Below are 16,298 nucleotides of genomic sequence, written 5' to 3'. Positions count from 1 at the left end.
CCACCGCACAAACTCTTCCATAACGCGTTACGTTACGTTAAGTACTCCATACGAACCTAAGTTGTACTTAAAATTTAACTTAAATCAACGCACAAAGAAATCCTTAACGTAAGAACTTAAGAACTTACGTTAAGGATTTCTTTGTGCGTTGATTTAAGTTAAATTTTAAGTACAACTTAGGTTCGTATGGAGTACTTAACGTAACGTTACGCGTTATGGAAGAGTTTGTGCGGTGGCCCTTATGGAAGAGTTTGTGCGGTGGCCCTTATTGGTCGCTATGCTTCCCCACTACCTTCATGCATTAGAAAGAAATAGCAACCCAAGTTAAAAACATCAGTTATCCTTTTCTCAGTGACGGATACCCCCCACTACCTTCATGAGCAGTCTATTCTAATAAGTCTATGGTTTTAACTTATATATGTGCATATATATATATGTATATACATATGAATAAATGTGATTGGGTAGTTCTAAAGAAAATGAAACTGAGACGGGTTAGGCCGGATCTACAATAGGTGCAGTAAGCCTTAGTCCGGATCTACAATAGTGTAGTAAGCCTTATGCCATAAGGAATTAACCAGTTATATTCAATTATTCTTCTCATATTCGATTATAATTGGTCAATTTCTTATAGCATAAGGCTTACTACACCTATTGTAGATCCGGCCTTAAGCCCGGATCTACAATAGTGTAGTAAGCCTTATGCCATAAGGAATTAACCAATTATATTCGATTATTCTTCTTAAATTCGATTATAATTGGTCAATTTCTTATGGCATAAGACTTACTACACCTATTGTAGATCCGGCCTAAAACCCAGCACCGGTTGAAAACGCCAATGAAGTGCCACTTACACAGCGAAATATTTCCATTTGTGACAAGCGACGAAGAGAAGAAGACTCGTATGCCTAGTAAGTTTTGCAAGGTCGATGGTCTGCGTGGTTTTCGCGCTACCTGTTATGAAAGTTCGACGGATGGTAAAACACGTGTTTGTTGGGCGAATTTCGAACGTCGGTAGAGTTTTGATTTTCAAGTCAGGTTAATTAAGTGGACGCGGGGGCGAGAGCGCGCGCACGCGCGCGCGTGCAAAATTATTCGCAGGACGTGTTTACACGAGTCTACGCGCTCTCTCGCGTTTGCACACGAGAATCAGAGGGAAAGCGAGCCGAGCGGGTCGCGTAGCGGCGCGGCGCGGGGCGGCCATTTTATGTTAGTATGACGTAGAGGCTGGGTGTAGCTTAGCGTTCTTATTGTTGGTCGTGCGCGAGGAAAAAACTAACGGATTGGTGTCTGATAAGCTTTCAGATGTTCAATGGTAACAAGAGGCTGGCCGCGAATGATGTGAACTCGGCGTTTCCGCGGATAGCCGTGTATAGTGTGTGACGCGTGGAGGATGAGAGCGTTGGACAGTCTCTGCGAGCTGAGACTGCTGCTGTGAGTGAGAAAGAGAAAGAGAGAGAGAAAGAAAGAAAGAAAGGAAGGAGGGCGAGAGCGGGAGGGAGAAATTGTGTGCGCAAACGAGCGAAACGACGAGAAGAGCAAAACGATCGAACGAACGAGACAACGCGAGAGAATTCGGTAGTCGAGGTAGCGAGCGAAAAGTGAAAGTGCGTTCGCCGCGGTGGTGCGCGGCGGCGGCGGCGGCAGCAGCGGCAGCGGTGTAGTAGTGTAGTAGTAGTGGTGGTGGTGGTAGTAGTGGTGGTGGTGTGGTGCGTCCGTAGCGTAGTGCGTGCGTGCGTTCGTGCGTGCGCGCGCGAGTGAGCGAACTAACGAACGAACGAACGAACGAACGAACGAATATGAGCGAGGAAAGTAATCCACGTACGTTGTACGTGGGCAATCTGGACACGTCGGTGTCCGAGGACCTCTTGTGCGCGCTCTTCTCGCAGATTGGCGCCGTGAAAGGATGCAAGATCATTCGGGAGCCCGGCAACGATCCATACGCCTTCGTCGAGTTCACGAACCACCAGTGCGCGGCCACGGCATTGGCCGCCATGAACAAGCGTTCCTTCCTCGAGAAAGAGATGAAGGTTAACTGGGCGACCAGTCCGGGCAATCAGCCTAAACTCGACACCAGTAATCACCATCACATATTTGTCGGCGATCTCTCGCCGGAGATCGAGACGCAGACGCTCAAGGAGGCGTTCGCGCCCTTCGGTGAGATCAGCAACTGCAGGATCGTGCGCGACCCGCAGACGCTCAAGAGTAAAGGCTACGCGTTCGTCTCCTTCGTTAAAAAGTCCGAGGCCGAAGCGGCAATTAACGCGATGAATGGCCAGTGGCTCGGCTCGCGCAGCATCAGGACTAACTGGTCCACTAGGAAACCGCCACCACCGAGGTCCGAGAGGCCCCGCCACTCCAACAATAGTAAACCCAACTACGAGGAGGTACGTCAATTACGTATTCGTTGCTTTAGCGTTACCGTTAACGCGAGCTGTCTACCTTTTTCTTAGTTAGAATGTGACTCGGATCTCGCAGCTTTACTTATTGTTTAGTTCTACTTTTTGATAATAGCCTATGTGACAGCGTTTAATAATAAATAAAGCGTTAGATTGGACTTTTGTTCATCTTTAAATCACTAACGGATTAAAAAAGAACTCTATTTATTGAGCGATGCTTGATTCATACTAAAGTCTAAACGTTACCACCCCAACAGGTATATAACCAAAGTAGTCCAACTAATTGTACCGTATACTGCGGTGGCTTTACGAATGGTATCACAGATGAGCTGATAAAGAAAACATTTTCCCCTTTTGGCACCATTCAAGATATAAGAGTGTTTAAAGACAAAGGATACGCTTTTATCAAGTTTACTACCAAGGAGGCTGCGACGCATGCCATCGAATCAACGCATAATACAGAAATCAATGGCAGCATTGTTAAATGTTTTTGGGGAAAGGAAAATGGCGATCCAAACAGTGTGGGTCCTAATGCTAATCACCAAGCTCAACAGGTTATTGTTTACATACTTTTGTGAGAGACTTTCTCTCGATGTATGCAAATTATTTTTTTTCTATACAACATGTGTTCTTTTGCATATTATATTGGCTAATAGGATGTACATTGATGCATGTTGCGTTTCACACTTGGTGCAAGATTGATAGAATTATGAAACTCTAACAATGAATCAATGTAAAAATTTGTTTACAACAGGTGACAGCAGGAGCAGGACAATACGCGTATGGTTACGGCCAACAGATGAGTTATTGGTATCCACAGGGCTATCCGCAGATGCAAGGACAATTCTTGCAGCCTGCTCAATACTACGGTCAATATTATGGGCAACAGGCTCAATATATGAATAGCATGAGGATGCCCGCTCCAGGTGCGGGTGCCTGGCAACCGACACAACCCACCGCGGCACCTCCGACAGCGAGTGCGCCCTTGCCACCGGGTCAACAGCCCACTATGGTAACATACACCATGCCACATCAGTACCCTACGCAATGAAACTGATTATTGACCAGCTAATTGTTACATACGGTCCTGGGGTTCGCGTGAAAATCGTTCCGACATATACCTATTTCAACATTTACAATTGAGCTATTGGCGAGTACAAATCCGTAAACTAATCGTTATTTCAACGATTAAGATGCGATTTCGCCAAAATCAAATGTTTGTAATAGAAAGAAGAAGAAAGATATGCAATCGATATGTTAGTTTTTCTGTTTTTTTTTCCCGCACAACCGATTCGTTCAGTAGCTAAGAAACGTTATTAATTTTTTTCTACGTTTTTTTGTCATAGATGCGCGTAACGTTACATCGACATTATAAAATCTGACGTAATGACGATAGTTTGCGATAGCAAACCACCGCTGCGCGATCTAGAATTCAAATGCTGGAATTTGATAAGATTTCACGGTTCTACTTGGGCATACACGAAACATTGAAGCAGGTATATCTCCAAACTTTTCCTCGCGGCCCCTAAAACTCAACAGAGCCCCGCACCCGTTGTGCTGCGCAAGTGACGTATGTATGAGGCAATTTTTTGCGTTGTTACCTTTTTAATATTTTTGCCATTGACATCTCAACTCTCACCCCTTTCTCTTCAATCTCGGATTGTCGATGAACAACGCGCGCGACTAATGCTGATTTGAGATAAATATGGAGAGTACCGCTAATATTGGACATAGTAAGATAGAAGAGAACGATTAGCTAGACACGGCGCCTGTGATGTAGCTAGACTTTGGACGCGTGTATGCTAAGGTGTGCGGGGCTCCTTAACAAATAAATTTCTGCGAGAGTTGAGTAACGAGTTACAACTTTATCTCGTTGTGTGATATTTATCGTCGGTGGTTAATGTATAAAATTTTGCTATGATTCTCTTCAGAGAACAATAATAAGAGGGGAAAAAAGAGCGGATGCATGTATGTGTGTATACGTGTGTGCGCGCACACGTGTGTGTGGATTTTTTGCTAAAGACATCGGTGAATTGAGAGTCCCTTGTACAGAGAGTGCAAGCTCAAATACGTTTATTGCCGCGACGTTGTACGTTAAATGGCTCACCGGCTCGCACTCTCTTCGTATACCTCGTCTGTTACCATGTTTTCGGTGTATTTCGAACATTATACTCCATCTACAAACGAGTAAAGGTCGCGACGTTGCGTTTACTTAGATTTTCTTTGTTTTTTTCCGTACGGGAATGTGTACTCATTGTAGTTTGGAGGAAAGGAATGAATGTAGAGATTGATCGCCGTTAAAGGTACGACGAGTATAGCTAAAGATCCGAAGAGACATCTCGGTATTAACGTATTCCGTCGTGTATCGTAATGTTAATAACGCCTCGTCTCGTTTGTATAGGCAACCGAAGAATAATAAATATAATTTTAAGTTGATAATAATAACGATAACGCACGCATATCTCCATCGGGATATTTCTCAAGGGACGAGTCATTGATATCTTGGTCTCGGGATTAAAACACATGCATGAAAATCGAAAACGTATATTTGGTATACTTGTTACGCGGATGTCGGCAATTGATATCTTGTTCTTGCAACATAGCGTAGATTCGATTGACAATCAATCGTGATGTAATATACATACGTTTGCGAATTATTATTGTATTATCGTAGTCTGTACATGACACGATTCAATTCCTTCGTGTCTTCCAAGTTAACGTGTAACAAAAGTTCACGTAGCACAATTAATAGTGTACAGTGTTGCTTTTATTCTCTTCGGTATTCTCGCTAATCGCTTAGGGCTCGGGTGATTGGCCCTTTCAGGCTACCGATCGAGGAAAACTTGACGTATGTTAGTTAATCAAATATGATACAACCTAATATCAGGAATCAGGAATTTCAAACTATGAAAGTATCAACGCCAATTGCCAAATTAGCGCCATGTCAGCTAGCATATGTATCTCAAAGATGGTGTTTATCGTTCATTGTTCATTGCTCTTTTTTTTGTGCAATTTAACATTGTAGGAACGAAATCGGTCTCAGAGTATTTGTAGTTTTGCTGGCAGTTATAATCTGAAATTTTACTGTAAAATCATATAATTAATTACATAAGGCTACATCTCGGTGCCTTAGTACCTAGACACTCGAGCCCTATTAATTATATGGTTGTTTTCTACGAAACAACTTGTTTTATTAGATTTAGATGAGCGATTGCATCGTGTCCATTGCAATTTTTTCAAACTGAGTTGAGATATCTACCGTTCCAACGAAATAATAAATATCCCCGTTTGAAGAATGATGGAGCATTGTTTCATTTTGTATCACGAAAATTCGTAAAAAGGATCGAAATGGAAATTATTTCCAATGACGTTTAACATGTGAGAATGCTTATTATTTCAGTTTACCACCGACGGTAAAATGCCATAAAAAAATTTCAAAACCAATTTGTATAAAGTCAGTATATAATAAACGAGATGCGAAATAAACGAGCGAAATGAATAAAGCCGGGCGTGGTAACGATTCGATTGGCTGCGATAAAACGAATATCGGACGGAGAGCCAATTCAAGAAAAAACGGAGTTGCCTGCGATATAATCGGTAGAAAACTCGGAAGAGAGAAAAAAAGATGTTATATAAAGAGTAATTTAGGTACGGCAGGGTGTCGAACCCTCGAAGATGCTTAGGATAATGTTATCTTATAATAAAAACAAATTGTCCTTTTGAAGGAGAAAAGGAATAAATATTTAAAATACATAATATCGTGCATTATTTTGTGACCGTTTGTTTCAACAGTGACTTGTCCCGCTTGCGTATATCAATCTTCTCTTCGTAGTTCTTGAATACGATTCTCGATGAATAAGGTAAGGTTTATATCGATTTATGATATGTAATACGATGATATTCGTGTGGTTGTATGATATTGTGTACAAAATTAACAATATTCATATATATGTAATACATGGTTTTATTTTGTAATTAATGCATTCCTACAATGAACATCACAACTGGACTTTATAAAGACATTCTCGAGGGATCACTTGCCAATGTTTCAACACTTATGCAACGATTCACCCGAAAATAACATTCATATCTTATTGATTAAAATTCACGATAAAATAAGGTTTTTTTCATATTTGCAATAATAATATCATCTAGATCGATGAAAGAAAAAGTTTAAACAACTATAAACATAATAATAATGTTACTTCTGAAGCTGTTCCTATTCAGAAAGGTGTCTTTTAATGTCGCAAACTAATGAATTGAAAGAAAAAGATAAATTATGAGTCAAGTATTTTCGAAGATTCCAGCTTTGCTTATAAGGGGAAGCACAAATATGGGGAAATAATTAATACTGTACGTACATTTATTACATATTTCCTAGACGTATTCTTCGGTTCGATCATATGCTGATGAAATATCGTCAGAACGTTTTACAATTCTATATAAATTTTGTTGTGCTATTCTTAGGAATTTAATCGGGCTATTTTGGTGAACATTTATCAAATAGATATGTATAATTATTCTGTTGGACGTCAACTACTACGATATTAGACATTTTATCATTCTGAGTGAATAAATCGTGGATAAATATTGAAAGACAAAAATATCAATGTGGCAAAAGTGACAAAATTAATTTCATACCTGCTAATTGATGGTATGAGAAAAAATACTCTATACTTTAATGTTTCAATTTAATAGCCATTTCGCTATCGCCAACCAATTCACGAATTTATGAACGGTATATATAGTATATACATTACCAAAGAATATTTGGTAAAAATTTATATGATAATCTAACATGTAATTTACAACATAGCTTACTGAAAATGTTCTATACAATCCTATATACGAACCATCTCTTTCTCGGGGAATGGGTTACAAATTAATAAAAATTACGAATAATTTGATTAAAACTTATCACAGGAAAATACAATTAATGGTTCATGGATTTTTGATAACTGTCAATACAATCATTTATAAAACTTAAATACAATCAATACCTTTGAACCTACAAAGAGATAATATCTATTTAAAAGGACAAAAATCTTTTAAACATGCATAAACAATTTTTTAACTCTCAGCATTACTCACATATTGGCCATTAGATTAAACGTATTAAGTATATACTTAGCATAAATGTTATATCCCCCTCCCCCGATTATTATTCTTACTCGGTTTTTATCATTATATGTTATAAAAGTAGCAAAATAACTTAATCAAGGCCCTGCAAATTCCGCAAGAAGGCCAAGGAATAATTCGCCCTTTGAATAATTCATCTTCGTATACAAAACAATTTGTGCAAAATTATCATAAATTTCAAACTAGTATCTAATATAATTATCATTTTGCAATTTCATATATAATACAACATATAATATTATAATCTACATAGGCAGTGTGCAAAGATTAATATAAAAAACTAATATCACAAAGTAACTTGGAAATAAAACTCGAGTCAACATTATGCACAGAAAAAAAGTAATTGTACCACAATAAAATGTGTAGTTGCGGGCTGTCAACTACAAATATACTCAATACAATATTTGCTGTTAATGCAAGTACAACGGTCTCGATTGAATAGCATATATCATTGTACTGAGTATATCTGTAGTTGGCAGCCCGCAACTATACATTTTGTTGAATCAATTACTTTTTTTTCTCCATCTGGCGACACTCAGAATTCATGTTAATGGAAAAAATCCTTGTGCACTTATACATGTTGTACAGTGCCGCGAAACTATCAAGTTTGTCATCGCAATAATCATCATAGCTCTTGAATGCTGTTTAGCATCACATTTTTTAATAATTACAACAGTGCGAATCTCGAAATGTCAAATTTATGCATTGTGTTCCGAAGTAAGCTATCGGTTATATTTATCTATTATGGATTATTTATTTAATGAATGCATCGTATTCTCTTTATACACAGAGATCTGTTATTGAATAATCATTAGTTTCACTTGCAAATAACATTTTCTATTCTTCCACAGTCTTAGAGGAGCATTGTCTGCATAAAACGCATTGGAAAATAATTCGCTGTCTATAGTAGTAAATTAACTTGCGCGATAAATCTTACTCTACAAAGCTACAGGAATATTAGCCTATTTCTATAATATCACGAATGTTCGCATTGGTCTGGTACGATAAATAAATTTGTGTTACATTGTAATTACAGCGAATTATAATATAGTTCTGTATTGAATATATTAATTTCTTTAATACATTATGCATGCATAATTTTTCTATTTTTGAGCTTTGGAAGCAATAGATAAATGTCATAAAAACAATGTCCATATTACATATACATAATACATACATATACGTATATATGTATATGTACATATATGTGCAGACTTTATATTTTTTGTGTATGCGATAACAATATTCATCGAGCTTATGCATAATTCTTATAGATAAGTATTTAGGATTTCATATAGCACAGATTAGATTCTCAGTTCGTTGTCTTACGGAATTTTGTATTAAAATGGAATCTCACTTTCTCTTTTTTCTAATTATTTTTTTTCACTGCACGCGTAATTCCATGCATTATAGTCATTCCTAACGTATTGATATATTAATAAATATTAAACAAATCTTGAAAATAGTCAAACGTAACAGTTAATATTCGCAACTTAACTTGAAGAGTTACTTATAGGCACAGTACAAAATCGGCGAAATTTATTGAATGTTTTCACTCGATTTTGGATGTTGCAGAGATACATGTTTGTATATTTGTATGTTCTACTATGTCGCATGAATATTATAAATAATTATTTTCTTTTTGTATGTGACAATGACTACATTCAGCAAAAAAGCAGCTTTGCAACTGTTGTAAGATTTTTTTATGATTGGTTTATACATCTAGATTCAACAGGACATAAGAGCAAGAACCAATCACATTGAAGAATTTTACAATTACAAAGCTGCTTTTTTTTGTTGAATGTAATCACTGATAGGTCTTATTTTTTATTATCTGATTAGACGTGCACCGTTTGCAAATCAAGTTTTTCTACTGCTGCAAAAATAAGTCGAGTTATGTCATTGTGTTAAACTTGCTTTCAATTTTATCATAAACGACATAATAATAATTGAAATATTTACAACTTAAAAGGATTCCTTCTAATTGCAGATTATATATTAAGTCACATGTATTCTTCCTTAAATGCACATTTTCAAATATTTAATGCGTTAATCGCGACAATACATAATTCCCACTTTGATATTAAATGCACATTATCATAACAAACAGTATTGTATCATAGATTTCAAATACAACGTGTTACAAAAGAGCTGTAAGGAAGATAGTAGAATATATAAATATCAATGTAAATAATAAAGACAGTTTTTCTTTAATATCAAACTGGTAACACATTAAAAGTAACGTAACTGCAAACATTTGATCACTGGAAATGACATACGCAGTACATGGAATATTAGATTTCTTAAAATTAATAAGAAACATATTTTTAAGATATATTTGACATTAAATCATTCCCTGAACTTAAGTTTTATTTATCACAAAAGATTGCTTTAATGTGATTGCTAAATTAGAATGAGAACCGGACAACAAGTTTAATATGAAATGTGATAATATTAAATGAATATGAAATGACTTTTCATCAAGATGAAAATACGTTAGGGATTTGAAGGACATTATCTTCTTCTTCTTCTTCTTCTTCTCCCCCTCCCCCCACTCATTTTTTTTTGTCTTTTTTCTAAGTACCAATATTGTGTTCGTAAGAATAAAAATGTAAGAACTGTATTATTGAGCTAATATTCGCTTTTACATGACTCCGACACTTTGGACTGTTTCTAGTCTTGTTTTGAAAATTAAGTTTAATTAAAACGCGATTATTTCTGGAGCCTTTCATTCAAATGCTTTATCTCAAATCAAAGACTCACATCTCCATAGTCAAAGTTCCACTTCTCATAGGCAGCTAAACTTGCCGGCGAAACGGATCTGCGAATTCTTTTTAAAGAATCACGGAAATCTTGCATTGTGATATTACGAACGGAATTGAGATCCAATTCTTTCACTTGATCTGGATTCAGTTCTGAGAATAATACAATAATATATCTTGTAGTTAAATCATACAGATAAAATGGTAATAGATCTTTTTCTACACTTCCAAAGTATAAAATATAAATCTGATGACATTGTCTTTATATTTCTATTAGACATAATTGAATAAATTAAGTTTCTAAAATAAGATTAATCATTCATACGGATATATAATTAAAATTTATAGAAACAATGTGTGTGTGTGTGTGTGTGTGTGTGTGTGTGTCTGTGTGTGTGTGTGTGTGTGCAAAATAATAAGACATTTTTAATATTAAAAATAAAACAATATCGTAAAGTAAACTATAAAATGAGTGACCAAATGTAAACATTTTCACTCATAGTGTAAAAATAAAAAGTGCGCGCAAATATAAAACTTGGAAAAAAATTTATTGTTACCTCTGATAGGCCCAAGTGCTGCGTCTTTAGCTAATCCAGTCAAATCGCTTCCCGAATATCCTTCTGTAAGAACTGCCATCTCGTTCAACTCGTCGAACGTCAATGGATCATTGTGTTTAGCCAAAAGTCTTCGGAGTAAGACAATCCTCGTCTGCAAGTCAGGCAATGTGACATACACACGTTTTGTGAATCGCCTTAATGCAGCCTCGTCTAATTCCTGTGGTCTATTCGTAGCAGCCATAACGAGCACTCTCTCTTCTGGATTGCACGGTAAACCGTCAAACTCAACTAAGAATTCTGTTTTTAGTCTCCTGAAATGTACGTTATCGACACATTTTTCTCTCACGAATCGATACATTACCCATATATACGAGCAAACAGAAACAGAAAAGATACATCAAGAATATATACCTCGAGGCTTCGTGTTCATTATCCTTTCGTTCGCTCAATAATGAATCCACTTCATCGATGAAAATAACAGATGGCTGAAACTCTCGAGCGATAGCGAATAGAGCCCTCACTAATTTTTCACCCTCTCCGACATATTTCGATGTGAGACTAGCGGCAGAAATTGAAAAAAATGTTGCGTTACATTGAGTTGCAACGGCACGCGCTAACAATGTCTTTCCATTTCCTGGTGGTCCAAACAGTAACAATCCTCTCGCGGGTGTTCGCAGACCGGTAAATAATTCGGGTCGTAGTGACGGTAGGATTACCATCTCTTGTAAAGCCTGCTTTGCGGTCTGAAAGTTCAGACGAAATATCGATACGATCATTAACAAGCACGAATGAAGGCAAAGAGCTTTTCACGCGATATAAATGATGCAACCGAGCAATGATAGTAATAATAATAAATTCAGTCGCGACAAAACGATTTACCTCTTGACCAGCGATGTCTTCCCATTGCACTGGTGCTCCTCCTTCTAAGATTTCATCGAGAATCACTTGCGCGAGTTTTGGATCCACGCCTTTTAAAACGGGAACTTTTCTGGTAGGTGTGCTTTTATTACTGTTCGAGGTAGTGGGAGTTCCTGGACGTCTTACAGGTGAACCATTGCTCGGCACAGACAGCTGTCTTTTCACAGAGGGGGGCGTAGAGGACGGTTTGATAGGTATGGTCCTGTGACAAGATTGAATAGGCGTCGATCTACCCATGCTTCGAGGCAGCGTCTGACTCTTACTTAGGGGCGTTCCTGTCATTCGTTTGCCAGGAACCGATAGTTTCCTGCCGGATGCTGAAATAATACTTGTATTTATAAATAAAGCTTAACAAATTTATCACAATTTATTATTTTATGTCAAATCTACTGATTGTCAATTGGTTGTAAATATTATTAAATGCAGAGTCTGTTTATCAGTGTGTCTAAGAGATAAGAGTAAGAGGAAGGTTTATTACAAAACAAATAAAAAGTAAGAAAAAATGTTTACAGCAAAGATATATTGAAACAATTTGCAAAAATTAATGTCGAATTAAAGATTTTTAAGCAAACAACATTCAGCTTTGGCTCTAAGAGCGTTTTTTCAACTAATTATTTTGTACAATGTAATTTGTATCATTTGATTTAGTAGAGTGTATTAAATAGAATTTATAAAAATGTGAATTTATCGCACGACACACACACACAACACACACAAACACACACACCAAATACTTTTACTAACATAATTTAATTAGAATTCATTTATTTCCTTTGTATTGGGATTTATGAGATATATATTAAGATAAAATACTTTCTACTGCTTGTACTCTAATAAAGTTACAATTATATTACGTGTAATGTGTAGTGCTGCTTTGGTCAAAACCATTTAATTGTAATTTAATAAATTGCAATGAATAATGTAAAGAAAATATCCATAATGCAAAAAATGTTATGTAGCGACATTTATGCGACTAATCAAAATTAACAAAGAAAAATACATATTAACATTATAATAACATAAAAAATTAATAACATTAAAAATACATTTTAATTCGACGTATTAATCATTGGCATTATGAATGACTTACATATTGATCTTTTAAACTATTTCGACAAAAGATTTAAAAAAAGAAACAGATATATCTCTTCATTACCTCATCGCTAAATCGCATAAATATAAAATCTATGAAAAAACCTATAAAAAAGAAACATTTCAAAAAGTATGTGATCATGATAGAATGACGTGTATTGTACATGTACGTTTAATCGTACGTTTGTCTTGATGTATACTTAAAAAATAAAGCCTAAATCTCAAAATGTTTTAAATCTAACTTGTAATTTAAAAAAAGTCATAGTGTATAGTAAGCAAAATGCAGCAGTTTGTAAGAAAAAACATACTACATACGAAGAGGCAACTACGATAAATGCGCATAATCTACGCGTTCCTCTATTTTATCATATCCTTGTACGTGAAAAGAGTAATGTGCATAAGGCTAAAACATGATGACAAATATCTCTTCCAAATATGTTAACAAATAGGCTAAACTAGATAGCATTACTACTTGCGTTCGATTCTCTTTCTCACTTAAGCCCAGAATCTCAGACGAACAATACCTTCAGTAGTATGAGCGAAACTGTTTTTTGGTGAACGTGGCCTTAACTTGGGAATCTGAGTACACATAGTCTGTTTGGCGTTAATTGTCATGTGTATATTGTTTGTGTTTCTATTGTGATTAATGTTGAGTGAAGTTCGAGCGGTTTGAAAAGTGTGTGTGTTGCGGCGAGCCCTCAGATGCTTTCCCGGATGTTCGCTGTCCGTTTTATTTCCAGATGCGCGATTGTTGATATCATGGTTGATACCCAGCTTTCTCAGCTCACGCACACTCACTACAAAAAGGAAAGAAACATTCTCTGCCATGCTGCAGTAAGGCTATAGACAGCTAAAGAGAAAATCGGGCTAATGTCGATTGTAAATTTCAAGAGTATCAAACAGCGACGTAATCAGGATAGAAATGTGTCAAACGAGATATCGTTTGGAAGCAAAAAACACGGAGCGTTTCAAGATCGAGTTATCGGATGCCGCGTGAGAGATTGGACGACTCTCAATCTGTACTTTACCGGCGCGATTAAATTTGCGCGTATCTTTTACTTATATCTTCCAGAGTACTCTCACAGAAATACTCAAAACAATGCAAATTGAAGACGTGATTTGTGCTCAAGTTGTAATAAAGTGTCTACGAAATTATATACACGGGAATGCGCGCGCGCGCACACACAAACACACACACACACACACACACACACACACACACACACACACACACGTACCCACGCACGCAAAAAAAATAAAATTAATTGCACACGAGCATGCTGAATACATCGATATTCTTTCTCTTGCCATTGCCAAAGATTTACCTGTGGACTGTTAAGCTGAAACAAGTAATCGCATAAACAGCTATCAATTCACAAATATTCACAAAAAAAACAAAGCTTACTGTCAGTACCATAGGTAAATAAGCTTGGAATAGCTTAAGAAATGGAGTCACGGTGCGGAAACAAGAAGATGCGTTTGAACAATGGGTGTACTAACCAAGGAAATCGAGTCTGTCTTTCGCCATCGCCAGATTCGTACACATCTTGTCATGAAGTCTTTGTGCGTGTTCCCATACCTCACCAGTTCCACCAGTACATTCTACAGCTATTCCCTTCTCCAATTCTCCAATTCCCTTTTTGTATAATTCTATCGCCATTTCCTTCTGTCCTGTTGGAACAAGTATAGAGAACTAACAAGAAAGCAGTTAAGAGCCAAAAAGTGTATTAAGATTAGTCTGTGCCAGAGTTTAGATTACAATCATGCAAGAGGCACATAACTTATCTTTTTTGTTAAATTAAATTTTAAAAATATACCTTCGTTATCCTCGTCAATCTTGAGCGCTTTGCTAATAAACTCGAATGCTCTGCGGTGATGATGCTTCTGCTTGGCTAGCAACGGGTCTCCGGGACCTGGTCCAATGGGCCGTCTAGGCACTTGCGACATGATCTCTGTGTCTTCTATCCTGTTACCATTAATCGTACGTTGGCTATCCGTTGGCTTTTGCCCTACGACAATCTCCAATTGACAGGCCTGTTTGGACGCCTGCCTGCGCTGGATCAGCTGAGACGTAGAAGTGTACAAGTACTTGAACACCACAAACAGCTGATACAACAGCGTGCGCAGCACATTGAACAGCAGTATCAGTGGATAGGAGACGATATGGAGATTGCGTTTATGTACCGATGGCTGCGGAATTCCCTCCAGGAAGCCACGATAATGACCGTGATGATAGTGGTTATGACGGTGGCCGGCGCAGCTAATCGTCGTCGTGGTCTTGTCGCCGTTCTCACTCTTGGTCACGCACAGTTTCTTCGGCGACTTTGTGCCGTATTTACGTGTAATCGATGGTCGCGCACCATCGCTGCAAGACATCTCCCAAGAAGGATGCGAGTACGTTCGCTACGTTCGTGGAACGTACTGCGTTGCTCGTGCTCGATCGACGACGGCGATACCCGCGAGCACCCGTCCCCGTGCCGACATCCCCGGCCTGCTAGCGTCGAGATAGCACGGAGGAGCAGGCATTGAACGAGAAGAATGTCTAATGTCCACGTCTCTCGCACTCTCGCTCGCGTCTCGTGATTGCCGTGACCCGCGACTACAGAAGCGGCAGGAAAAGATGAAGAGAATCACCTGAAATGTATTTTCTGGAAGAAAGGACGACGAGATGAGACCGAGAGCAAATTAAGCTCCCTCGCCGAAGTGGCAACTTGCGGCAACCGACCAAGAAACGCGCGAGCCGCCAGACTCTCTGTTCGGTGTGACGAGCATCGCTTGTTTTGTACGTGCTTAATGTGCGGTGCCTCACGAAGCGCGAACACTCCTCGCCCTTCCCCTCCCCCGATGTTTTTCAACAGCCTCGATCGCCTCGTCTTTGCTCCTCCTGAAGTTCTCTCCTCTTCGACAGATCCCGAGTCTCGAGTGTCCCAACTACTCCACACAACTCCTCAACTCCACATGTCCGAGATCCGAGATCCGAGTCCCAGCCAGTCCCAGCACTCCCGCCACCGCAGTGGGCAACTGGGCAACTGAGCACTTGGGCAGTGGCGCCGTTCACACACTCTTTCTCTTTCTTTCTTTCTCTCTCCGAAAATTCCAAAACGATCGGTGTACCGTAGCGACGCGACACGTCAAGCGACAAAACAAGACATCGAGCATGTCTCTCTGTCTTTTCACTCTTTCACTCTATCATCATATATGCTAGCTATAATACTATAGAGACGTTTTAAAGACCAACTACGGCTGCAGTCCACTTGACGCTACAAATGCTTTGAAGCGTTTGATTGACCAATCGAAACAAAGATTTTTACGAATTGACCAATCAAAGAATGCTTCGAAACGTTTGTAGCGTCAAGTGGACCGTAGCCTACATTACCTACTGTATCGAAATAGATTCCGTATCACGATATCTTTAAATTAATATAACTTTT

The 16,298-nt window shown here is 38.1% G+C and overlaps 2 protein-coding genes across 4 annotated transcripts; one reads left to right on the top strand and one right to left on the bottom strand.

Annotated features, from left to right (window-relative positions):
• Positions 1 to 861: 861 nt before the first annotated feature.
• Positions 862 to 6,155, top strand: LOC105841119 (nucleolysin TIAR). The gene is made up of 3 exons (XM_012688244.3): positions 862 to 2,387; positions 2,657 to 2,953; positions 3,154 to 6,155. The coding sequence occupies exons 1-3, from the start codon at positions 1,800 to 1,802 to the stop codon at positions 3,448 to 3,450; spliced, it is 1,182 nt and encodes a 393-aa protein (XP_012543698.1). The 5' UTR covers positions 862 to 1,799; the 3' UTR covers positions 3,451 to 6,155.
• A 2,769-nt stretch (positions 6,156 to 8,924) lies between these two features.
• Positions 8,925 to 15,998, bottom strand: LOC105841117 (spastin). Of its 3 annotated transcripts, XM_012688242.3 has the most exons (8): positions 15,593 to 15,998; positions 14,685 to 15,515; positions 14,368 to 14,538; positions 13,392 to 13,664; positions 11,737 to 12,092; positions 11,269 to 11,600; positions 10,858 to 11,168; positions 8,925 to 10,453 (listed from the first exon to the last, which is right to left on the bottom strand). In XM_012688242.3, exons 2-8 carry the CDS (start codon positions 15,241 to 15,243, stop codon positions 10,290 to 10,292), a joined length of 2,166 nt encoding a protein of 721 aa, XP_012543696.1. In that variant the 5' UTR covers positions 15,244 to 15,515; positions 15,593 to 15,998; the 3' UTR covers positions 8,925 to 10,289. The 3 variants fall into 3 exon arrangements, with proteins under 3 accessions (XP_012543696.1, XP_012543695.1, XP_012543697.1); XM_012688241.3 differs by having other exon boundaries at positions 14,685 to 15,998; XM_012688243.3 differs by lacking the exon at positions 13,392 to 13,664 and having other exon boundaries at positions 14,685 to 15,988.
• Between the last annotated feature and the right edge of the window lie 300 nt (positions 15,999 to 16,298).

This window comes from Monomorium pharaonis, chromosome 1 (assembly GCF_013373865.1).
Source record: "Monomorium pharaonis isolate MP-MQ-018 chromosome 1, ASM1337386v2, whole genome shotgun sequence".
NCBI lineage: Eukaryota > Metazoa > Arthropoda > Insecta > Hymenoptera > Formicidae > Monomorium > Monomorium pharaonis.
This window is presented reverse-complemented; position numbering and strand designations above follow the sequence as displayed.